The sequence below is a fragment of the Mandrillus leucophaeus genome, unplaced genomic scaffold (genome assembly GCF_000951045.1).
Source record: "Mandrillus leucophaeus isolate KB7577 unplaced genomic scaffold, Mleu.le_1.0 Scaffold716, whole genome shotgun sequence".
Lineage (NCBI taxonomy): Eukaryota > Metazoa > Chordata > Mammalia > Primates > Cercopithecidae > Mandrillus > Mandrillus leucophaeus.
In genome coordinates, this window is record NW_012107764.1 from 256,597 (window position 1) to 283,016 (window position 26,420).

Genomic DNA, 26,420 nt, shown 5'->3' on the forward strand with positions numbered 1-26,420 from the left:
GAGACACTGTCTCAAAAACAAAACAAAACAAAACAAAAAACAAGAAAGAAATATCGTAGCAGTAAATCCTGACAGTCCAGCTTTTAAATATATCACAATATGTCAGATCTCCCATCTCTACTGCTAGAATTTAGCCCCTGTTGTCTCTCTCTCTCCCTGAACTGCTGCATCTACCTCCTAACTATTCTTTCTGCTTCTGCTTTTAACCTCTTCAGTCGATTCTTCACATAGAATCCAAAGTGCTGATTTAAAAGCCTAAAACAGACCTAAACTCTTGCCACAGACCTAAACTCTTCTAATGGCTTCCTATTGCTCTTACAATAAAATATAAACTCTTTACCTTGGCTTGAATGCCATGATCTACTCATGGCACGGTGCCTGGCCTACAGCACTTTTTAATCTGTTACTTTATTTGCCTTTTAACACCTCCCTTCCTCTGTTTTACAGATGAAGAAACCAAGGCTCTGGCGTGACTTGTCCAGGGTTCCGCAGTAGCTGATAAATTGGCAGAAAAATCAGGATTCACAGTCACAGTTTCATGCCCAGTTTTCTTTCTTCCACAATAGCCTACCTTTGACTATTCAAGAATATAAATTTCTAACTAGTCTGGAATTTGGCTGTTTTGCCAAACTGACCTTTTCATCTCATCTTTTGTTGTATACAACTTTTTATATTTACTGTATATTCTGTTTCAGCTACGAGACATTGAGTAATGAAAATTTTATATTAACTCTGTGCTGACTTAAGGTACTGTAGCCACTGTATCTGTCCCAGTTAAGTTCTGGGTCAAGATCTGTGTGCAGTCTCTTAAATGTTAATATATCATTTGTTACACATAATATACTTGTTCTCACCTTCATTATACCTGTATTCTTAATGATACTTTGATGAAAGCAAGTTTTCAAATAAGTAGGTTTAAAAAGGTATTTTATTAATCATGGGTCTAATCATTATAATAACCTAAACAGCTAGCATGTATTCCTATGTTATTTGTATATTTAGTCTTGAAATCCACAGTGCTTACAGCCCAGTAGATTATACTCTTTACTTGGCTTCTGGTTTTCCCCCTTATTTCCTTGGCTTTTCTTTTTAAGTCTCCTTTTTTAGTTTCTTGTCTTTCATGATCTCTAAGAATTGAAATACCTGGAGATCTGTGCCCACTTCCTCTAAGATACCTGTTCTCAGGCTTTCTATAGAATCTATATTCCATTAATTGAAAATATTTCATCACAACCTCAGACTTTCCCACCGTAGGCCTCAGCTCCATACTTTTATATCCAGCTGCTTATCCAGCATTTCTATTAGAATATCTACTGAGCATTTTAAAGGTAATCCTGATCTTCAGTTGCTCTTCACCCATTTTCCTTTACCAGTTCCCTCTTCTCAGTAAATGGTAACTTTATCCTTCCAGTTGCTTAGGCTAAAAACCTCAAAATTGTTTCTTGACCTCTGTTTTTTTTCAGTCTCACTCTGTCAACCAGGCTAGAGTACAGTGGCACAATCACAGCTCACTGCAGCCTGAAACTCCTGGTCTGAAGGAGTCCTCCTGTCTGAGCCTCCCAATCAGCTGGAATTATAGGCAAGCACTCTCACACCTGGCTAATTTTTTTTAGTTTTAATTTTGTGGAGTCAGGGTCTTGCCATCGTGTCCAGGCTGGTCTCAAACTCTGGTCTCAAGCCATCCTCCCACCCTCAGCCTCACAAAGTGCTGGGATTATGGATGTGAGCCTCTGTACCCGGCCTTTTGACCTCTATTTTGTATTTATTTTTGATTTATTTACTGCTGTCACCTCAGTAGTAGGAGACTTAGTAGTTACTCGAACATTTTTGAATAAATAGATGAAAAAATTCTAAGATTCAATTTAGGAAAAGTTACTCAAATTCCTTATTTAACTGCATTCCACTAACCGGGGATTAGGTTAAGACAGGGGTCCCCAACTCCCAGGCTGCATACTGGTATGGATCTGTGACCTGTTAGGAACTGTGCGGCACAGCAAGTGGTGAGCCAGCGCATTATTGCCTGACCTCTGCCTTCTGCCAGATCAGCCATGGCATTAGATTCTCATTAGGAGTGCAATCCCTATTGTTAACTGGACATGCGAGGGATCTAGGTTGCACACTCCTTATGAGAATCTAATGCCTGATGATCTGAGGTGGAACACTTTCATCCTGAAACCACTCCCTACCCCACCCCCGATTAGTGGAAAAATTATCTTCCATGAAAGAGAAATAAAATATTTATAATAGAAGTCTTTCCATCCGTAAGTACAATAGATTTTCTAATTATTAAGTCTCCTGCATTCTTTCCCTTCCCACACTCACTGAATCATGTCCTGCCAAAATTCATGTGTTGGAAGTCCTGATCCCTGATACCTCAGAATATGACCTTATTTGGAGATAGTGTCTTTGAAGAGATTATTGAGTTAAAATAAGGTCATTAGGGTGGATCCTAATCCATTATAACTGCTGTCCTAGTAAGAAGAGGAAATTTAGACACAGTTAGGTACATAGGAATACCATGTGAAGACACAGGGAGAGGACAGACAACTATAAGCAAAGGAGAGAAGCTTCAGAAGAAACCGACCTTGCCTACACCATGATCTTAGACTTCTAGCTTCCAGAATTGGAAGTCTCCTTTTTTGCCTTTCCCACCTACTTGGGAGGCTGAGGTAGGAGAATGGCGTGATCCCGGGAGGCAGAGCTTGCAGTGAGCCAAGATCGTGCCACTGCACTCCAGCCTGGGTGACAGAGCGAGACTCCGTCTCAAAAAAAAAAAAAAAAAAAAGAAGCATTGATAGTGGACATCTTTATCTTCTTCTTTCTGAGTTGAAAGGAAATGTTTGTATTATTTCATCAATAAGTATGATATTTGGCTGGGCGCGATGGCTCACACCTGTAATCCCAACACTTTGGGTGGGAGGCCCAGGTGGACGGATCACCTGGGAGTTTGAGACCAACCAGACCAACATGGAGAAACCCCTTTTCTATTAAAAATACAAAATTAGCCGGATGTGGTGGCGCATGCCTGTAATCTCAGCTACTCGGGAGGCTGAGACAGGAGAATTGCTTGAACCCAGGAGGTGAAAGTTGTGATGAGCCAAGATTGTGCCATTGCATTCCAGCCTGAGTAACAAGGGTGAAATTCTGTATCCCAAAAAAAAAAAAAAAAGTGTGATAAAAAGTGTGATCGGCTGGGCGTGGTGGCTCATGCCTGTAATCCTAGCACTTTGGGAGGCTGAGGCACGTGGATCACCCGAGGTCAGGAGTTTGAGACCAGCCTTGACAACATGGCGAAACCTTGTCTTCTGCTAAATATACAAAAATTAGCTGGGCAAAAATTCCTGTAATCCCAGGAATGGTGGTGGGCACCTATAATCCCAGCTACTCTGGAGGCTGAGGCAGGAGAATCGCTTGAACCTGGGGGTCGGAGGTTGCAGTGAGCCAAGATTGTGCCACTGCAATTCAGCCTGGTCAAAAGAGTGAAACTTCATTCCCCCCCAAAAATAAAAAAAGTGTGACATTGTATATAGGTTTTTGGAAAAGACCATTTATCAGGTTAAGGAATTGGTCTATTTTTCCCTCCACTATTGTTGTATTTCACTGTGTACCAACATTAGAATCATTATATATAGAACATTTCTATCAGTATAAAAAATATAAACTAGGCAACACAGCAAGACCCTGTCTCTACAGAAAATTTGGAAGAAAAAATGCTGTACGTGATGGTGCGTGCCTGTAGTCCCAGCTACTTGAGAGGCTAAGATGGGAGGAACATTTGAGCCCAGGAACTCAAGGCTGTAGTGAGCCATGATTGTATCACTGGACTCCATCCTGGGCTACAGAGTGAGACCTGGTCCGAAGGAAAAAAAAATAATAAGATAGATTGTGCCCTCTAACATCCCTGCCTTTTTATATTCGGTTTCTTCCCATCGGTTTGAGGCAACCACTAATCTGCTTTCTGTAACTAGTTTTTCATGTCTGAAGTTTCACATGCATGGGATAATACAGTAGGTAGTTTTCTTAACATTTGGCATCTTTTATTTACTCTAACGCTTTTGACATTTATCTATGTTGCCTGGCTTATGTACCAGTAGTTTGTTCATTTGTTGATGTGTTAAAATTTGTGGTTTGTTGATGACTAGTATGTTGAGCATCTTAGCCATTTGTAAATAATTATTTTAGGAATTATCTCTTCAAGTCTTTTTTTGCTCATTCTTAAAATTGGGTGGTTGTTATCAAGTTGTAAGAGATATTTATATATTCTGTGTATTTCCGTGTCTGAGGTTTCATGGCAGTGATAGAAGACAGAGAGGTCATAGGGAGGAAGTTAGTATATTCATGAACCAAGTGATCCTTCGTAGGTATGTTAGTCATCTTTGAGGTTCTTCCAAAAACCAGGTAGACCTAAGAGATGTGCCAAAAGCTCTGTAGGTTCCCAGGAGTTTTATGCTTGTATGGCGAGATCACTAGCTATGACATTTAGAGAGAGTGAGTTTGTGTAGGTGTGTGTGTGTTAAAAAACTGAGTGAAAAAAGAATGTTTTATTCTCCAGACACTTAATTATCTGCCCCTTTTTAAATGAAGGTAGAATTACAGTATTATCTCCCCGTATTCTTCTTTTGTTCTGATATTTTGTTTCTGTAATCGGCATGTCCCTAATTTGGTTTAGGTACTCTCCCTGACTTTTACAAGTGTTACATGCTTTTCCCCCCAAAAAATGAAGATATCTTTTTTATTGTTGTAAAAGGAAGGAAAAAGAGTACCCTAAACAACATAGAAAGTTATTTTAGTTAGAAACTAAACAAGCCTACAACTGTCTTAGTCCCACCTCCCAAGATATGTACTTCTACCAATTTGTTGTATATCCTTTCTGGCTTCTACAAGTGTGTGTGTGTTCATGTTATTCTGTAGTTCCTTTATGTAATTGGGACCTTACTTTAATTTACTGAACTGGGATGGATAAAAATAAGACTAACCAAGAGTTGAGACTCTGTTGGAGAAGTGAAGGACATAATGAAAGTCATAGATGTCAGTTTTTTGTTTTTTGGTTTTTTTTGAGATGGAGTTTCCCTCTTGTCACCCAGGCTGGAGTGCAATGGCACGATTTCGGCTCACTGCGACTTCCTTTTATAGTTCTTTGGTAGGTACTCGGCCTCCCAAGTAGCTGGGACCACAGGTGCGTGCCATTGTGCCCAGCTAATTCTTTTATTTTTTGGTAAGACAGGGTCTCACTTTATTGCCCAGGCTAGTTTTCCAGCTTTTTAAATCAGTTATAGCAGAAGTCAGTAAACTATGGCCCACTGTCGACCAGGCATGGTGGCTCATGCCTGTAATCCCAGCACTTTGGGAAGCCTAGGCAGGTGGATAGCCTGAGCTCAGGAGTTTGAGACCAGCCTGGGCAACAGGGTGAAACTCTGTCTCTACTAAAATACAAAAAAATTAGCTAGGCTCAGTGGCATGTGACTGTAGTCCCAGCTACTTGGGAAGCTGAGGCAGGAGAATTGCTTGAACCTGGGAGGTAGAGGTTGCAGCGAGCAGAGATTGCACCACTGTAATCCAGCCTGGGCGACAGAGTGAGACTGTGTCTCAAAAAAAAAAAAAAACAAGCAAACAAACAAAAAAAAACTATGGCCCACTGTCCATTTTTGTAAATAAAGATTGATTGGAACACAGCCAAGCCCATTTATTTGTATATTGTATAGTGTGCTACAGCAGAGCAAAAAAATATTTACTGTCTTGCCTTTGGCCGGAAAAGTTTCCTGATTCCTGAGCTATAATAATGATAAATTAATTTTCCAGTATAAATATATAAACATTGAATGTAAAAGGTCCTTATAAAATACTTTCTGGTATTTCCCCCCCCCCCTTTTTTTTTTTGAGACAGAGCCTTACTCTGTTGCCCAGGCTGGAGTGCAATGGTGTGATCTTGGCTCACTGCAACCTCCACCTCCCACGTTCAAGCAATTCTCCTGCCACAGCCTCCCGAGTAGCTGGGTTTACAGGTGCCCACCACCACGCCTGGCTAATTTTTTTTATTTTTAGTAGGGGCAAGGTTTCACCATGTTGGCCAGGTTGGTCTTCAACGCCTGACCTCGGGTGATCCACCCACCTCAACCTCCCAAAGTGCTGGGATTACAGGCGTGAGCCACTGTGCCTGACCTCTGGTAATTTCTTTCCTTTGAATCCTTATGTCTCCATTTTTGTTTGTCATTATAAACAGTTGTTCCTGGCCATCTCGGCATATGAAGGCTGCATGTCATTAGGAAGTTGGATGTGTTGTCAGGTTTGTGGCAGAGTTACAAAGATGGTAAATGCTCATCATTAAGCATGTACTGTGTCCATAATCAGTTTAGCCAACTTTATAAGGCTATAAATGTAACAGTAATTTTGATGTTCCTTCCTCCATCTTTAGCAGGTTAGAATTATCAGTTTTGGAAAGTCTTTTTTTTTTTTTTTGGTGATGGAGTCTTGCTGTTGTCCAAGCTGAAGTGCACTGGCACCATTTCAACTCACTGCAACCTCCACCTCCCGGGTTCAAGCAGTTCTTCTGCCTCAGCCTCCTGAGTAGCTGGGATTACAGGTGCCCGCCACCATGCCCAGCTAATTTTTGTTTAGTAGAGACGGGGTTTCACCATGTTGGCCAGGCTGGTCTTGAACTCCTGACCTCAGGTGATCCGCCTACCTTGGCCTCCCAATGTGCTGGGATTACAGGTGTGAGCCACTGCACCCGGCCTGGAAATTCTTATCATATGACAATTACACATTCAGAACATTTACCTGTCCTTGGCAGAGACTGAAGACAGACTATGGTCCAGGAAATCTTTTCCCTGATTTTTCCTTCTGCTGTGATACCACCTTTGGGGGCACTATTCAAACTATATCCCATGTGCTACCTGGAGAGCCCATGTAGCCTTTCCAACAAACACCTTAACATTGTGTTAAGACTTGCTTGGCCATCATACATGGTAATGTTTTTATTTCTTTATTTTCCCAGTACTGTATGTCTGTCTTTCCCATAAGTGAGGTCCCTCCCTACCTTCATCTCTGAACTTCCCTAAGGCCTGGCAAATCCAGGACAGTCAAGTAGATTGGGATCTGGGATCCTCAAAATTCAGGACCAAATTATTGGAAATAATCCAATTGTTCATTGACAAGGGATTGTTTAAATGAACTATGGTACTTCTTCAAAGTGTATTATAATACTATTTTTAAAAATTGTGAAATTAAGAATTCCAAGACATATTGTGATGTTATAAAACACAATAATAGAACAAAAAAAATAAGGAACATTATAATTTGTATGTGGTGTAGATTAGTTGTCTATTCCTACATAACAAACCGTGTCAAAACTTCATGGCCTAAAATGATAAGCCTCCCCTCTCCTTTCTCTTAGTCTGATCCGCCCACCTCAGCCTCCCAAAGTGTTGGGATTACAGGCACAAGCCACCACGCCCAGCCTGAGAGTCTGATTTTTGGTGGGTTTTTTTTTTGTTTTTTTGTTTTGTTTTTGTTTTTGCTTGTTTGTTTTTAGACAGAGTCTTGCTCTGTCACCCAGACTGGAGTGCAGTGGCACGGTCTCGTTGCTCACTGCAACCTCTGCCTCTTGTGTTCAAGCAGTTCTTCTGCCTCAGCCTCCTGAGTAGCTGGGATTACAGGTGTGTGCCACCACGCTCAACTAATTTTTGTATTTTTAGTAGAGACAGGGTTTCACCCTGTTGGCCAGGCCAATCTTGAGCTCTTGGCCTCAGGTGATCCGCACACCTCAGCCTCCCAAAGCGCTGGGATTACAGGCGTGACACCCCGCGCTCGGCCTGGAGTCTGACTTTCTTTTTATAAAGCAATGGATTTAATGGCTTCCTTGGCCAGCTTCTTTGGAATGATCAGTGTTCCTGTCATTATAGGAAAGATCTCTATATGGATTTTGATTGATAGATATAATATAGAAAGATCTATATTCTGCACATTTTCTCAGTGATAATAAACAGGAACACTTGACCAAATCTACCCCACACAGCGCAGATAACATCTCAAAAGTTCGGTAAACTGTTATTCTAATAGATTATTATTTTTTTATTTTATTTTTGAGACAGAGTCTTACCCTGTCACCCAGGCTGGGGTACAGTGGTGTGATCACAGCTCACTGTAGCCTCGACTTCCTGGACTCAGTTGATCCTCCCATCCCAACCTCATGAGTAGCTGGGACCACAGGTGTGCGCCACCACATCCAGCTAGTGTTGTTTTTTTTTTTTTTTTTTCGGAGAGATGAGGTCTCCCTGTGTTGGCCAGCCTGTTCTTAAACTCCTGGGCTCAAGCAGTCCTCATGTCCTGCAATTCTCCTGTCTCAAGGTGGTGTGGATTACAGGCCTGAGCCATTGTGCCCAACCATAATTCTAATATATTTTAAAATCTGATTCAAGTAAAACATGTGAGAGTATCTGCTGTATACCCATCATTGTTATATCCATTATGGTACCCTTCATATAACCCTGTGTTGAATTATCCCCAGGGACAGATAAAGAAAATCACTGTCACATCACTAGTGAGTGATGGAGCATTCTTCACATCAGGCTCACCTTTTGCCTCAACATGCTTTCTCCTTGAGACCTATAAGTTTTTATTCTTTCCAGTCACTTAGGAGTAGCCTTTCCCTTCAGATAACCTCATTATATTTTATCTTGTATTTATACCTCTGCTCTTTGCCAGTCTCTAATTTAAAAAAAAAAAAAAAAGCAGTTTATAATGATTTGTAAATGCCCTTGTTTGTGGACAATTTATCATAGAAGATTCTTCTCAAATAGCATGTTTCTGAGATGTCTCAGTAATACAGTGGTTCCCCCTTACCCACAGGGAATACATTCCAAGACCCCCAGTGGATGCCTGAAACGATGGGAAGTATTGAACCCTACATACATTCTTTTTGAACTGTAACTGAACCCATATCATGCACTATGGCTGTAACGTTTGCTGTTTGAGATGCAGCAGCAAAACGAGCACAAACGTCTTTTTCCTTCTTAGAGTAGATGTCAGCAACCTCAGCATAGGAATTTTTTCTTTCCTTATGAAGTCAAGAACTTCCACCTTTTCATTTAGTACTTCATAGCTTCACTTTGGTGTATCCAAATTGTCAGCATCACTCCTCTTTTACTTTGGGGCCATTATTAAGTAATACCAGGGTTACTTGGCCACAAGCACTGCAACACCATGACAGTTCATCTGATGGTAACCAAGACGGCTACTAAGTGACTTATGGTCAGATAGTGTATACTCCGGACAAAGGGATAATTCACATCCTAGGTGGGATGGTGTGAGATTTCATCACAGTATTCAGTGCGGTGCTCAATTTAAAACTTATGAATTGTTTATTTCTGAAGTTTTCCATTTAATATTTTTGGACCTTGGTTGACAGTAGGTAATTGAAACTGTGGAAACTGAAACTGCAGATAAGAGGGAGAGTGCTGGGTGTTCTATGTTACTTTCCTGGGGAGCTACAGAATAGTTCTACTCTTTAGTTTAATCTTTGATTCTTTAAATTCCTATGTAGGAAAAAATATCACTGCTATCACACAGATAACTGTTTATTACTTTATTCTTTCATCTGTTTTCTGTTTTCACGATATCCTTAGCAAGTCGCACACAGTGAAGAAATTATTCAGACGTACTTTCCTGTTTTGACTCATCAAATTCTTTGGCTTCCCATGGTTTAGGTGTTGAACCATAAGTCATTTTGGAGGTACATGTTGTAATATCTGGGTTTTATTTTTTAATATATACACACATATATATGCACACATGCATTTATTTGTAATACACACACATGTACAAATATATTCAGAATAATCAAAAGACAAACTCATGGGGTGACTAGATTGTCAGTTACTTTGAAATTATAATTGAGTTGGACCCTTATGGCAAAACCAAGGTTTATTTTGACTTCCTGGGACTAAATCTTTATGGCTGTTTGGTATTTTAAGCAATAGTGTTTCTGGACTCAAGCCACAATTGAGGGAAAATAATTTTCTTCTTCTTGAACTGTATCTAAGGTTCTCCAAGATTGAAAAGAGTTCAATATATGGTTGATTCTTTCATGGGATCCAGTTAGAATGTAACACATAACTATCAGTTTCATAAAAATTCAAAAAGGAAGTCACCATTACTAGGATGACATAAAGGCATGTAATAGCCTTCTTCCTACAGGAACTTACTATGATCCTACTGTGACCCCAAGCAGAGGGTTAAAATGCCTACTTTGGAACATGCCCTTTCCCATCATCTGAGCAACTGCTGAATTTGTCACCTTGTAAACCACTTGGATAGATCTCATTACATGAAGGGCGTTCATGCCACCCAGCTTCCAACAAAAATACCACTTTACATTGTGCTTGGTGATTTTGCAGCTGTTAATTCTTGGATCATTCCATATAATATCTCTGAGGTTACATGGATAAATTGTTGATAGTATACCTATTTTCCACAGAAAACAGATGTTAATATTAACTTGGTCAAGGTCACATACCTAGTTAATAGTATGTCCAGAATTTGACACGAGGATTTCTGTCTTCTAATCATCATTCCTGTTTATTAAGCACCTTCATTATCCCTTGCAGTGATTTAGGCATCATCTTTAATCATTACATGTTTCTTGACAGGTAGGTCTTACTGTCATTCATTTTACATATGTTGAAAATGAGGCCTAGAAAGGTGAAATGAATTGGAAATTCAATTGCGTTGTAACAGAATGAGAATTCAAACCGAATCTCTCAGTCTTTTCATACCTGTGCTTTTTCTGCTTCATTCACTTGAAACATGAAGAAAACACTAGTGTTGTAGATTTTGGGTGGTGAAATGAAAAGTATCAATCTGTAAACAGTTCTTTAGTGGCTGGGTTTGGCCCACTATCGAAGCTTTTGGTTGGTTAGAGCACAGAGTTCAGCATTCTGCAGTTGGACTGCTCTAACTTTTTTATTCTGCCAAGTGCTGAATGTTAAAACTCATCTCACTGCTAAGCCTTCCTCAAGCCTTTGGCACCCTTGCTATAGAGCCAGGTGGTCTGAAGAAAGGCTCCCTCTAGGTTGTTGCACACTGTACACAACACATTACAGTGCGAGACAACTGTCAGTTCCTTCCTTTCCTTCTCCCCTACCCTTCCAGAAAGCTGGGGCCCAGATGGAAGAGCTGGAAATGTGTCAGCTGTTCTCTGAAGGGCATTGAGAAAATAGTGTCAGGAAGAAAAGGCAAGCGCAACAGCTCATTAGTCCACTAATCAGACAGGACGACCATCAATTTCACAAAGAAAATGTCCTGAACAGAGAGATGGGAAGGGCTGGCACAATGTTGCCCAATGGTTCTGAGAACTGCACATTTTTGTCAGGGGATTTGTAACTTGGGGGCATTGCTTTCTTGATTGACTTTATTATATCCCTTTCCAAAGTGTGGCCACTGCAAACTGAAGCATAAAAAATAGTATTTGGAGATACTTTTCTTATTAAAAAGTGTCCCATCAATGCACAAAAATGTTCCTTGTTGCCAGGATCGTGAACACTCTTGTAGGTATTGTCTTTATAGCTGTGCTATCACAGAAAGAAAACTTGGACTTAACCTTCTCATTTGAGCCTTTGCTGCCCATTTTTTGCACTTGAATTTGAATTCAGTTATTGGAGAATGAACGCCTGGTACTTAAGTGAAAAGCTTAGAATTACTGTGAGGAACATAGCTCAATTTAAAGGTGATTATGGTAACTCTGGTCCTATTAACCAAGTGTGTAGCAAGTTCTCTTTGATAGGGAAAAATAACTTCTTAGATATGTTAGAATATTACTCGTTGGTATCAAGTCTGATTCCTGTTAGCTCAGACCTACCTAATTGTAGCATCATGAAGTTTACCTAATTTATCTTTCTGGAATTTTGTTGCCATTTAGTATTAACAAACAGCTGCCTATTATTAATTGTTCCCATAGATGAAGTAGCCTCTGCTTAATGTAGAATCAGCTCTACTTTTCGTCTTTTTGAACAATATATAGCATGAATGACATTTACATGTTTGAGGTCAGAGAGGTTGACTCCCTCTTTTATCCTACTTGATGTAGTTGATATGTGTATATATATATAATTTAGTACATCATTATTAATGGTGGTTGTTTGTTTGTTTTTTAAGACGGAGTCTTGCTCTGTCACCCAGGCTAGAGTACAGTGCCATGATTTTGGCTTACTGCAACCTCTGCCTCCCAGGTTCAAGCAATTCTCCTGCCTCAACCTCCCCAGTAACTGGGATTACAGGCACCCACCACTACACCCAGCTAATTTTTATATTTTTAGTAAAGACAGGGTTTCACCACGTTGGCCAGGCTGATCTCAAACTCCTGACCTTAGGTGATCCACCCACCTCAGCCTCCCAAAGTGCTAGGATTACATGCATGAGTCACTGCACCAAGCCTATTAATATTGATTTATATACAACTGATTGTGATTTTCTTTTCATGTCATGCAGTTGAGGCCTAAGTCTAGATAGTTCCTATGTTAGCTTTTTCCCCCTCATAATTTGATTCATTTATAAGGAGAAGTTTAAAAAAAATGCATTTGAGGTAAACTATATTTGTAACCTGGTTTCTTCCTTTCTCAGCCACTATCTAGAGACTGCTAACTTTCAGTTCATGTCACCTCTTGACATTGTTTCCTCGTTTTAGTTCCTAGAATTGAAGTAACAAAGTGCCACAAACTGAGTGGCTTAAGACAATAGAAATTTATTCTCTCACAGTTCAGAAAGCCAGAAGCCCAAAATTGAGGTATCAGCAAGGTTGATTCCTTCCCGGGGTTTCAGAGGACAAATGTGTCTCCTGCTCCCTCCTGGCTTGCTGGTTACTGGCACTCCTTGGCACTCCTCGGTGTATAGATGTGTCACTCCAGTCCCTGCCTCTGTCGCCACTTGGCGTGACTGTCCTCACATCGGCTTCCCTCTGTGTATGTCTCTGTGTCTGTGTCACGTCCCTTCTTTAGGGACACCATTCAGATTGGATTTAGAGCCCACTCAGACAATCTAGGATGATCTCCTCCTCTCAAGAATTTTAACTTAATGATATCTTCAAAGACCCTTTTGCCAGATCAGGTAACATTCACAGTTCCAGATGTTAGGACGTGGACATATCTTTTAGGGGGTCACTATTCAGCCTATTATACTAAGCAGTCCTCTAGGGAAATATGTTGGTATTTCAAATTGTTGTCTGTTTCTGCAACCTTTTAGAAAACCCTAACCTCCATTTCTCTGATTCTCTGCAGTTGGTCCTGAGAAAAGGGTGCCAGCAATGCCTGGATCGCCTGTGGAAGTGAAGATACAGTCCAGATCCTCACCTCCCACCATGCCACCCCTCCCACCAATAAATCCTGGAGGACCGAGACCAGTGTCCTTCACTCCTACTGCATGTGAGACCTCTTAGTTACTTATGTTTGTAGTTTAGAGTGACATTTGGATCTAAGTGACTGACTTGCATGAAGCCTTCCACATATATTATTCAATATTTTCAAAGTGCTATGAAAATATAGACACAGATATATATTTCTGGTTGTTTCTTTTCTAAATTACTTATACCCTCTGAGAATAATACTTAGTTTATTTGGATATTTAGTTTTTTAAATATTTTGTTTTCATATTCTTTGGCTGGTAACTATTTTTATTTCTTTGACTCTAACAATAGTGAATTTAAATTATTATATTGCCATATGAGATTCAAAGTAAGTTTTCTAAAATTATGGAATTTGAAAAATGTTCCAATGCTGTCATGGTAAGACTTTTTACAAAAGAGAATATTTTTGTATTCGTTTACTAGGGCTACCATAATGAAATACCACAGACTGGATTTATTGTTATTAACTTTTTATTTATTTTTATTAACTTTTAATTAACTTTTTATTTTTATTAACTTTTTTACAGTTCTAGAGTCAAGAATGTAAAGATCAAGGTGTTGGCAGGTTTGGTTTTACCTGGGCCTTGTAGAAGGTTGCCTTCTTGCTTGCGATACCCTCACATGGCCATTCCTCCATTTGTGTGCGTCCCTGGTGTCTCTTCCCCTGCCTTTAAGGATAATAATCGTATTGGATTAGGGACTATTTGTAATACCTCTTTTAACCTTAATGAATTCTTCAAAGTCTCTATCTCCAAATATAGTCATATTCTGAGGTACAAGGGGGTAAGACTTAAAGGTATGAATTTGACCAAGGCTCAGGCAGAATTCAGTCCATAGCCATCATGTTAGCTAATAATATATGTAACAAGATATTCAACTTCACTAACCATCAAGGAAATGCAAACTAACACCCAATACAGTACCATTATTCACCCACCAGGATGTTCAGAATGATACCAAGTTTTGATGAGGATGTAACTTGAATACTCATACAATGCTGGTTGGAGTGTAATTTAGTACATCTTTTGGAAATTGTTTGGCAGTTTGCACTAATGCTGAATTTCCACGTGCCCTGTAACTCAACAATTTCAGTACTGTGTATCTATAATCACCAAAAGAACCCCAAATAAACTTGTGCATACATGCACACAAGTGTGTTGATCTTCATTTGAGTTCTGCCTTTCCATGCACATGCTGCCACCCCCAGTTCACTTTGACACTCTGCACATCTTTTGCCTGTAAACCAAAATGTACTGCTATTTTTGGAATGCCCAAAGAGTGTCAGAGCACTGAGCTAGATGCTGTATGTATTGTTTCATTTAAATACCATTATACAAGCTTGCACACTGTCCTTGCTCAAAATTTTTTGGTTTGGGTGTTTATTGTTTTAAAAGGCAAGAGAAGAGAATGTAAGATGTACAGCTTTAATTGGAAGTTTATTATTTTCCCAAAACATTTGAATTGAGTAGCTGTTAACTGCAGCATTCAGTTTGAGCCAGAGTGAATAAAAAGAAGTATGATATCCCTTTTCTTAAATTCTAATATCTGTTAAACAGCCCAAGACATATATACTATCTTGAAAAGAAACAGATTTAAACCTCAGCCATCAATCAGATTTCAGGATACACCAATAGATATATGTATATACAAATTCAGCCCTTTTTGCTTCCATATTTGGCTGCTTGGCGGTGGTTGTGTTTCATTTCAGAAAATGTGATCATACATTTTTTACTGAAGAGACTAAGAAAAAGCCTTTCTATACATCAGAGTAGCCAAATGCATGGTAATGTGTTATTTTTATTGGTTCCTTCAAAAGGGAGCAACTTTCCTATGGCAGTTGACCTTTCTGTGAAAACAAAGAAATGGCAGACTATTGCAACTAATTTTCTGGATCGCTGAGGTTGAGTGTTCAACTTTCCTTTCTGTAGCTTTACTAATTTCCTCTAGTGGAAGACACAAGAAAATCACCCCTTTTCTCAGGCCGTTAGTCTTTTATGCGTGAATCATTCAGTAGCATTTTCCTAAACACTTAACCCTTTGCTAGCAAATGAACAAAGCAAAAATATACACTGTTTACACAGCTTATAAAACTTAAGTGTGCACGTATGTTTTGTGTATTGTATTATTAATAAGTGAACATCTATTAAGGCAACACAAATACAGAAATAAACAAGCATAGGCCAGGCGCAGTGGCTCACTCCTGTAATCCTAACACTTTGGGAGGCCAAGGAGGGCAGATCACTTGAGGTCAGGAGTTTGAGACCAGCCTGGCCAACATGGTGAAACCCTGTCTCTACTAAAAATACAAAAAATTAGCTGGGTGTGGTAGCGCACACCTATAATCCCAACTACTCAGGAGGCTGAGGAAGGAGAATCGCTTGAACCCAGGAGACGGAGGTTGCAGTGAGCCAAGATCACACCACTGCACTCCAGCCTGGGCAGCAGAGCAAGACTCTGTCTCAAAGTAAAATAGTGGAAGCATGCATATGCACATAGGCAGCACAGAGATGTAGTGAATCCACTAAGGTTACCTTCAAGTGGAGCAGCAGCAGCAGCATGTGTCAAGGAATGCTCCTTAACAGAGATGATACCTGAACTGTGTGGGATGAAGAAGAGCTTGCCCGGTCAAACTTGAATAAGGTTCAGTGTAAGAAGAGGGAACAGAGATAGTTAACTGACTGTGACTGGTCTAGAGGAAGTAAAAGGGAAGTGGAAGATTTTTTATAATAATAAGTTTGTTTTTGGCAAAATATGATTAAATGTCATTTTTCTAAGCTAGGTAAAGATTAAATGATTGGCTCTTTAAACATTGCTTATGTCTTAAATTGTTTCTTATGTTTTTAGATACAGTTTTACTATTTTAGTTTTTTAAGGCTGGATATGATTAAGTGAAAGCAGAATGACACTTAGGTACTAGATAATTTAGATTTTTACTTAATGCCAACATGAACGTAGCTCAATGCCAGGCACAGTGGCTCATGCCTGTAATCCCAGCCTTTGGGAGGCCAAGGCAGGAGGATCGCTTGAGCCCAGAAGTTTGAGACTAGCCTGGGCAGTATAATGAGACTCCCTTATCTACAAAAAATTTTTAAAAAGAAATTAACTGTGCATGGTGGCATGTGACTGTAGTCCCAGCAACTCAGGAGGCTGAGGTGGGAGGACACCTGAGTCCAGGAGGTCGAGGCTGCAATGGGCCAAGATAGTGCCGCTGCGCTCCGTCTTGGATGACAGAATGAGACCCTGCCTCAAAAAAAACAAAACCGTAGCTCTAGGGTTGTTTTCCAAATTAAAATTTTCAAGAAATGACTATTAAGAACTAAATAGGAAAACTGTAATTAATCACATGTAGTATAATTTCAGCAAAAATGTAGGATCGGAGTGTCCTGCATGGAATCAGGAAGATGCTTTATTGAATAGCCGAGGGTTTGGCAGTATTAATCTAGCACCGTTAAGGCAGACAGTAACTGGCTCTAATGGACATGAGTATTCTGGATGGCCAAAGAAATAGGTACCTTATTGTAGGAATAAGTCCTTAAATCAGTAGGCCTAAAAAATATCCCTCATATTATCATAACTTTCTTCTGGTGTCTTGCTCACATATTACCTTCTGATTGATTGCCTAGTGTTTTGGGGCCCTTGAAATTGGGAAGGAGATGCGATGTAAAAGATGGGCATGAGTATCCCGTCACTGGAAAGATCTATTGGCCCAGACCCATCTCAAGCACTACCTGTTGCAGGAAGTCTTTCTTAAAACTACCCACCCCTGCCCATGGCACCTGTAGAGTTAGATGTCGCTTCTTATTGCTCTCGGAGCACTCTGCTTTCTTTTTAACACTCCACTGTTACTCTGTTACCATTTTTATCTGACAGCAATCTCATTGAGGACAGAACCAGTTTTGCATACTTTTATAACATGTACTTTACAAAATTCAAATGAACAAATGAAGGAGAACACAAACAAGAAAAAATGAACAAACGTCCCCTTGTTTTGCACGTAACCTGAGTCTTTCATTTTGGCTTTCTTTTAGTAAGCAATGGAATCAACCATTCTCCTCCTACCCTGAATGGTGCCCCATCACCACCACAGAGATTCAGCAATGGTCCTGCCTCCTCCACATCATCTGCACTCACAAATCAGCAGTTGCCAGCCACCTGTGGTGCTCGACAGCTCAGCAAGTTGAAACGCTTTCTTACCACTCTGCAACAGTTTGGAAATGACATCTCCCCTGAGATTGGGGAGAAGGTGCGGACTCTTGTTCTTGCACTGGTGGTAAGTACAACCTCACTGTTGTTCTCAGCTGCCCGAGTATGTGGTTCAGGTCCAAAGCCAGCAGAGAAGTTCTAGATATTTCTGCTCATTTTCAAACCCATAGTAATATGGCAAACGCTACAGACTAGACTAGTTATTGAATAACTTGTATAAAACTGTTTAAATATAGGTTTTTTTCCTTCTTTCCTTCTTTTTTTTTGAGTCAGGGTCTCACTCTGTCACCTAGCCTGGAGGAAGATGGTACGAACACAGCTCACTTCAGCCTTGACCTTCCAGGTTTAAGCAATTGTCTTGCCGCAGCCTCCTGAGTAGTTGGGACTACATGTGCATGCCACCATGCCCAGCTAATTTTTATATTTTTGTAGAGACGGAATCTCCCTATCTTGTCAGGCTGATCTCAAACTCCTAGCCTCAAGCAGTCTGCCTGCCTCAGCTTCCCAAAGTGCTGGGATTACAGATGTGATGTTTAATTGTAGATTTTATATCAATGCTTATCAGAGAAACAATCGATAATGTTTACTTGTTATTTAAGATGTTGATTTAATTCCAATAAGCAACTTTGGATTTTTCTTAAAACTGGTCTCAACAGGCCCACTGGTGTCCAATCAAGTTAAAAACAACAAGGTTTTGTAATTTAATATATTCAGTGCTTAGTGCATTGTTTCCAAACCAAGGAGAGTAGAGAAGTAACAAGTTTAATTTTCAAAACAATGATTTCTAAAATTACAAGTTACATGGCCTAAATAAATAGTATCAAAGGGATTGCATTGTTCAGCTCCTTGTGCATATAAACTTGCTTAAGAATTTGCAAGGTACACGTAATTTTTCTTTCTTTCTATACTGCACGTGGTGAACCTGTGGCATAAAGGAGTGATTTTCTGATATCGACAACTGGGTGGGGTTTTATTCTCAGTGTTTATAGGGGAAGTACTGCCAGTTCCCAATGTTTCTAATTGAATTCTTTAAGATTTACCTCCAGTAAAAGCATTCTGTGCTCCTTTGTATATGTTAACCCCTTTATATGGGATAGAAAGATGAATCACAGCACTAATCCTTGAAGCTGCAGCTCTCTAAGTGTAAATCTAGGGACCCCGAAGATTCTGCAGGATCCTTTCTGGAGATCCAGAAGGTGAAAACTATTTTCATAATATAGCAGTAGACTAAATGCAAAAGTAGACAGAATACAACTGGCTTCTATTACGCTAGATATTAAAGAGACTTTCTATTATGCTACATATTAAAGAGACTGACAAAATGATAAAACAGTGCTATTCTTCTTACTGCATTTCTTTTGGAAAATTACAGATATTAAAAATCACACCTCAGTCTGAACCAATATAGTTATTTTTTATTTTAATTAAATTCTCAACTTTAATTTCTGATATGGTAATGTCAATAAATGTAATCCATATAAATTAGAGCAATTCTGAGACCAAACAGTTTAACAATTACTGCCTTAAAAAATTTATTAGTCTAAGGCTGGGTGTGGTGGCTCACGCCTGTAATTCTAGCACTTTGGGAAGCCAAGGTGGGAGGATTGCTTGGATGCAGGAGTTCAAGACCAGCCTGGGTACATAGTGAGACTGTCTCTACAAAACGATTTTTTAAAAGTTAGCTGAGTATAGTGGCACATGCCTATGGTCCTAGCTACTCAGTAGGCTGAGGTGGAAGGATTCCTTGGGCCCAGGAAAACTGTGTTTGCACCACTGCACTTCCAGCCTAGGTGACAGAGTGAGACCCTATCTCAAAATATGAATTAAAAAAATTTCTCAGTCTATTATGAAAGGAACAACTTTCATACAAGGCAAAATGCAATAAATGACTTTTTCGTCATTTGTGAGGTTTAGTCCTTATTACGTTTGACTATAGTTTATTTTCATTGCTATATGGTGTCATATCATAGGAATACCCCCACAATTTATACCTTTACATATAAGTCATTTGTAATTTGGGCCAGTTTTGGGGTCTCCAGCATCAACCCCATGTTTGGAGATTTGCCAGAAGGAGTCACAGGACTTCACATACAGTTCTGCTCACAGCTAAGCTCTATTACAGAGGCATAGTAAGGAGAACATAGTGAGATCATAAAACAGAGACACAGGTGGAGTCTGGAGGAACCCATCTGCAGGTTTCCTTATGCTTTCTGCCTCTCCTGAATGGTAACAGAGCTCCCTTTCCTTAGCAACGAAAATACAGCAACATACATGCAATGTTTCTGTCAAGGGAAGCCTATTACAGACTCTACGCCAAGGTTTTTGTTGGGGCCTGGTCACATAGGCACTCTTTGCCTAGCACCTGCCAAATTTTACCCTCTTAGAAGGAAAACTCATGTTTAGCATGAACCATACTGTTCTCAGAACCACTCTACACATGGTCACCCTTATCAGTTAGGGAAGTTTAGTTCTTTTTTATTTTAAACCTGTTTATTCCTCAAATTTTAGACTACTATAGAAAAATCTTACTGGATCCAGAATAAGGTCATTGGAGTTAAATGTCAAAATGAGCTTGAACATAATTGGAAACAAAGCAGACATCAAAATGTTATGATGATTCCAGCAGCAAATTACTTTAAGTATTATCTATTCTTTTTTTTTATTTTTTTTATTTTTTTTTTTGAGACAGAGTCTTGCTCTGTTGCCCAGGCTGGAGTGCAGTGGCCGGATCTCAGCTCACTGCAACCTTTGCCTCCTGGGTTCACGCCATTCTCCTGCCTCAGTCTCCCGAGTAGCTGGGACTACAGGCGCCCGCCACCTCGCCCAGCTAGTTTTTTGGTGAGACAGGGTTTCACCGTGTTAGCCAGGATGGTCTCGATCTCCTGACCTTGTGATCCGCCCGTCTCGGCCTCCCAAAGTGCTGGGATTACAAGCTTGAGCCACCGCGCCCGGCCGTATTATCTATTCTTAAAAATAATTTCAAGCCTAAAAGTAAAAATGTCAAAAATTCATTTGTGGTGGGCGTATCATGAGGTCAGGAGATCGAGATCATCCTGGCTAACACGGTGAAACCCCATCTCTGTTAAAATTACAAAAAATTAGGCTGTAGTCCCAGCTACTCAGGAGGGAGGCTGAGGCAGGAGAATGGCGTGAACCCGGGAAGCAGAGCTTGCAGGGAGCCGAGATTGCACCACTGCATTCCAGCCTGGGCTACAGAGCAAGACTCCATCTCAAAAAAAAAAAAAAAAGAAAGAAAGAAAAGAAATCATTTGCCAAAAAAAATTGAATTTTTTTTAGTTATGAAAAGTATATGTAGGTGTGTCCAATTATTCATTTTAAATGGCCACACTTGGGTTAACTGTTTTTTTCCATAGTAAAATATACATTATAGAAGTACACAGTTCAGTGGTCTTAAGTACATTCATATTGTTTTTCCTGTTCACCATGTGTCCCTGTTCGCCATTGTGTACTTAGAGCCTATGAGCATCACAGGGTTAAGGAATTTATACAATTGCTTTTTTTGAATTATGATGAAATTTACTATATTAACTATTTTTAGGTTTACAGTTTAGTGACAATAAGTATATTCATATTATTATACAACCATCATCACCATCCATTTCCAAAACTTTTCATCTTGCAGAATTGCACCAATTAAACAATAACACCCCATTCCCCTCTGTCCCTAGACCCTGGCAATTACCAGTCTACTTTCTGTCTCTATGGATTTAACTACTCTAAGTACCTCATAAAAGTAGAATCATACAGTATTTGTCTTTTTGTGACTAGCCTATTTCACTTAGCTTAATGTCCTCAGGGTTTATCCATGTCATAGCATATGTCAGAATTTCCTTCCTTTTTAAGGCTAAATAATATTTCATTTTATGTCTATATCACATTTTATTGATCTGTTAATCCCTCAATGGACATTTGGGTTGCTGCCACCTCTTGAGTTAAGAAAAGTTTTATATCAGTGTAGGAAACTGTTTACCATCCGGGGTCCTCGATGCCAGCCAATGGTCCAACCTTATAAGCAGGCCTTTCTAAGGCTAGCAGTTTTAGGCCTACTAGGTTAACTCATTTAGTACATTTTAGGGCCATTACAAATAATGTTCCTATGAACATTCTTACACATGTGTGGAAGCATGGCATGCAACAGTGGAATTGTGGTTTCATATGTGTGGTGGTGTGTTCCTGTAGTCACAGCTACTTAGGAGGCTGAGGCAGGAGGATCACTTGGGCCCAGGAGTTTGAGGCCAGCCTGGGTAATATAGCCAGATCCCCATCTCTAAAAATAAGGGCCACATAATTTAGTAGCTGGAGTTCACCTGTCTGCATTCTGTGTCCATGGTGTATAAGAAGTAAAGTACTGAGAGTCCCTAACTATACCAGGAAGCAAGCACGGGCAATTTCCACTTCAAGGTAATGGTAAATGTTTTGTGCTTCACTTACTTATTTGGAGAATGTACTTTCTGGAGGATAGTTTGGCAATGTTTCTGGTACCATTCATCCTAAGAAAATAGTAAACAATATACACCAAGATAATCAGTTCAACATTAAGTACCCCCTCCCCCATTGAAGCTAACTAAAAGGTCTGTAAAACCCTGAGTAAAGTACAATTTATCTGTTATGGAATAGGATATTATCATTATCATAATCAAGTCTCATTCTGGTTCAGGGGGAAGGTAGAAAGACAAACTTCTTCCTATTCCCCCTGATAAATAGCAAAAAGCCATGGACATTACATATAAAACAAAAATAATTAGACTCTTCGCCAAGTGTGGTGGAGTGCGTCTGTAGTCCCAGTTACTTAGGAGGCTGAGGCAGGTGGGTTGTGAGCCTGGGGGACAGAGCAAGACCCATCTTTTTTTTGTTTTTGTTTAAATGGCCCAACCTTACAAGCAGGCCTTTAAAAAAAAAAAAAAAAGACTCTTAAAGGTAGAGAGAAGACAGCAGATTCACTCGTGGGACCTAAGGGACTACATAAGCAGTGAGTTCCCGAGGTTTTCTGTTTTTCTGATATATACCAGACCAGGGTATGCAGAAAATGTTAAGAGTTTAAGAGTGAAAATATAGATAAATAAATAAACTTTCCTTAGCTGGCACAGTGGAGTATGCCTATAGTCTCAGCTACTCAGGAAGTGGAGGCAGTAGGATCACTTAAGCCCAGGAGTTCGAGGCTGCTGTGAGCCATGATCACACCACTGTACTCCTGCCTGGGTGACAGAGCAATACTCCACCTCTGTAGGTAGGTAGGTAGGTAGGTAGGTAGGTAGATACATACATACATGTATACATACATACATAGGTAACTAGCTAACTAACTTTCCTTCTCCTGAGTTTTCTAAATTATGTTTGGCATTGGCAGCAAAAATTACTTTGCCTGATATGGTTGTCAGTATATGTAGAGGAAATAATTGCCAATTTTTATTATAAACCAGGAGGATAAAGATAGACAAGGTTTCTATATTTCTATATTTTGGTCAGTGGTGGTTACATGAAAATACACATATGGCAAAATGGTATAGAACTATAAGTACATTGTACCAATGTTAGTTTCCTACTTTTGAGATTGTAACCCTTTGGGAGGCCAAGTTGGGAGGATCACTTGAGGTCAAGAGTTTGAGATCAGCCTGGCCAGCATAGTGAAATCCTGTCTCTACTGAAAATACAAATATTAGCCAGGAGTGGCAGTGCACACCTGTAATCCCAGCTACTTGGAAGGCTGAGGCACAAGAATCACTTGAACCCGGGAAGCTGAGGTTGCAGTGAGGTGAGATCCCACCACTGCACTCCAGCATGGGTAACAAAACAAGACTCTGTCTCAAAAAAAAAAGAAAAAGATGTAAGCATTGGAGGAAGCAGAATAGAGGATACATTGGAGTATAAATGTTGCCCTTGAAGTCCAGAGACCAGGTTCCCCCAACATCTTACCTCTCAACATTCTTCTCTCTGCTCTGACACATCTTTCCCAAAGCTGCATTTCGATTTCCTCAAGGACAAACTGCTGTACAGAATTCCTTGACCCCCAAGTTTGATTCAAATATATCTTCTCTGGCCAGGTGTGGGTAACACCCATAATCCCAGAATTTGGAAAGCCCAGGCCGACTTGAGACCAGGAGCTTAAGACCAGCCTGGGGAACGTAGTGTGATTCCTTCCTCTACAAAAAAAAATTTAAAAATTGGCTGGGCACAGTGGCCCATGCCTGTAATCCCAGCACTTTGGGAGGCCAAGGCAGGCAGATCAGGAGGTCAGGAGATGGAGATCATCCTGCCTAACACGGTGAAACCCAGTCTCTACTAAAAATACAAAAAATTAGCCGGACATGGTGGCAGGTGCCTGTAGTCAAAGCTACTCGGAAGGCTGAGGCAGGAGAATGGTGTGAACTCGGGAGGCGGAGCTTTCAGTGAGCCTAGATTGCGCCACTGCACTCCAGCCTGGGCGACAGAGTGAGACTCCGTCTCAAAAAAAAAAAAAAATTAGCTGGTTTAGCTGTTCTGGAGACCAACGTGGGAAGATTCTTTGAGGCCAGGAGTTCAAGGTTGCAGTGAGCTATAATCATGCCACTGCACTCCAGCCTAAGTGACAGAGCTAGACCGTATCTCTGGGGAAAAAAAAAAATTTAAGCAAATATATCTTCTCTGTGAGTCAGTAGTGTCCTGTACATGTGTGCCTCCATCATACTATAATGAATAGCTTAGTTGCCTCTTTTCCCACTAGACTATGAGATCTTTGAGGGGAAGAAACAAACAATTATGCTCTTCATATAAAATAAGGTTTAATAAACTAGCTGAAGGAGGGAAGTGTTTATCCCTGTCATGCAGGACTGCCCTACGCAGTAGATATACTATGTATGTAGCCCTGAGTCCATTTCTTTGGCCTAACTCACGATTTCCCTGTGTCACACAATCCATCCTTTCCCCTTGTCTACCCACAAGTATACTTGAAATCATTCATGTAGGGCTTCCATACGTTTAATCTATTTGTGTTTGCTTTTCAAGACCTGATTGCTTCCCTTGCAGTAGGTATAAAAGAGTATCGTTCTCTTACACTTAGTTTTTATTCCTGATTACCAGAATTACAGGTTTCTTTGGCTGTATTGTGCAAATGTCATAGACTTAAAACAGATACACAGTTAACTTTAAAATAATTTTTTTGGTATGAAATGTGGGAAAATGTTCAAACATTTTCCTTTAATATGTTTAAATTAGACATACCCCTTTTCCCTGAAGGAAAATATCTTAATGTTTACCGAATAATAAATATGATATATTTGGAAAATCCAACATAATTGCATACTCAGAAATAACTATTATTGTGATTATTCTTCCAGGCATTAAATATATGATATAATATGTATGTGTGTTATTTTTGTAAGTGGATTCTTAGAAAATATAATGTTCTGTTTCTGGTTTTTCACTTAGCAGTATTGTGGATACCTTTTCTGCCCTAATGCATACAAATCTGCTCTCCCGCCTCCCTGCATAAGCATACATGACTCTTGTAATTTTAATGTAGCTTCCTATTGGTAGATCTATGTATTTTCCTTTTTTTTTTTTTTTGTTAGGAAAATATATTGAGATAGTGTGGGGGTAAGTTGCATGTTACATAGTTACATACTATGTTTTTGAACACTTGTAAAGTTTCTAAAAGTAAATTCCTAGAAATGCTAATAGCTCTTGCAGGGGAACAGGCAGGGATTCAGAATAATCCCCACATTTTGTTTTATTCGTTTGTTTTAATTTGCTATCATATAGTGTTATTAGGAATTGAAATACAAATATTGTGTGAACTTTGAAGAAAATATTTTTATTTGTCCATTCCCCTTCGCAGAGTTGCTGAGTCTCATTCCTAATATGAGGCCTAGACTTTTGAGAAAACACAGAGGACGTGCACTCTTTTAGAGAACAGTAATAACTTACCAATGGAGGTTTGCCTGTTGGGAGTTATTTGTATGCATAACACATACAGGCCACTTGAAGTCTTAGAAGGCAACTATTTTTTTTCTTTTGCTTTTGCATCTGGTTTTTTTTTGGGTTTTTTGTTGTTGTTGTTGTTGTTGTTTTTCTATTTTGAAGATTTGGGGGAAGTTATGCCAGGAGGTAGGGAGCAGAACTTGAAAAAGAAATGAACTTTTATAAAAATGTGACACTGGGTTATTGAGTCCAAAATGTCTTAAAGTTGACATCCTAGGCCGAATCAGTATCTGTATAACAGGAAACATTGTAAGCTTGATACCCTGTCCCTGAAGTGACTTGCAATGAACCTGTCAATATCAGGAACCTGAGTGCCTCTCTTCATGGGTAGTGAGAAAGGCAGTGCCCTATTCTGCAGCCTAGGCTGCTTGACAAAGGGGAGAATTTGGATTTGGGGTGGTGGTGAAGGGAATCAAGGAGGGTGAATTTCTGTCGTAAGAAACCAGTGTGGTTTACCTTTGCCAGGCATCTGAGTTCCTGATAATGTTTCTGCAGTTATCCTTTTTCTTACGATTTAAAAGACTTCAGCAGCTGAGCACGGTGGCTCACCCCTGTAATCCCAGCACTTTGGGAGGCTGAGGCAGGAAGATAGCTTGAGCTCAGGAGTTCAGGACCAGCCTGGACAACATAGCGAGACCACGTCTCTACTAAACATTTAAAAAACAAAAATAAAAAGGCGGGGCGCGGTGGCTCTCCCTTGTAATCCCACCACTTTAGGAGGCCGAGGCAGGCAGATCACAAAGTCAGGAGTTCACCGTCAGGAGATCACAGGAGGTGGAGGTTACCGTGAGCCGAGACCGCGCCACTGCACTCCGGCCTGGGCAACAGAGCGAGATTCCATCTCAAA

General features: G+C 40.0%; 1 protein-coding gene across 3 annotated transcripts in view; it reads left to right on the forward strand.

Moving 5' to 3' along the window:
* Positions 1–26,420, forward strand: part of CBFA2T2 (core-binding factor, runt domain, alpha subunit 2; translocated to, 2) — a 111,016-nt gene that overhangs the window by 44,731 nt on the left and 39,865 nt on the right. For 2 of the 3 annotated variants that reach the window (XM_011965147.1, XM_011965148.1), the window contains 2 exons: positions 13,269–13,412; positions 17,422–17,663. In XM_011965147.1, the coding sequence (XP_011820537.1) occupies positions 13,295–13,412; positions 17,422–17,663 (360 nt within the window). In that variant the 5' untranslated portion in view covers positions 13,269–13,294. Of the gene's footprint in view, positions 1–6,628; positions 6,712–13,268; positions 13,413–17,421; positions 17,664–26,420 lie in introns of those variants that run through there. The other variant, XM_011965149.1, reaches the window with a different exon arrangement.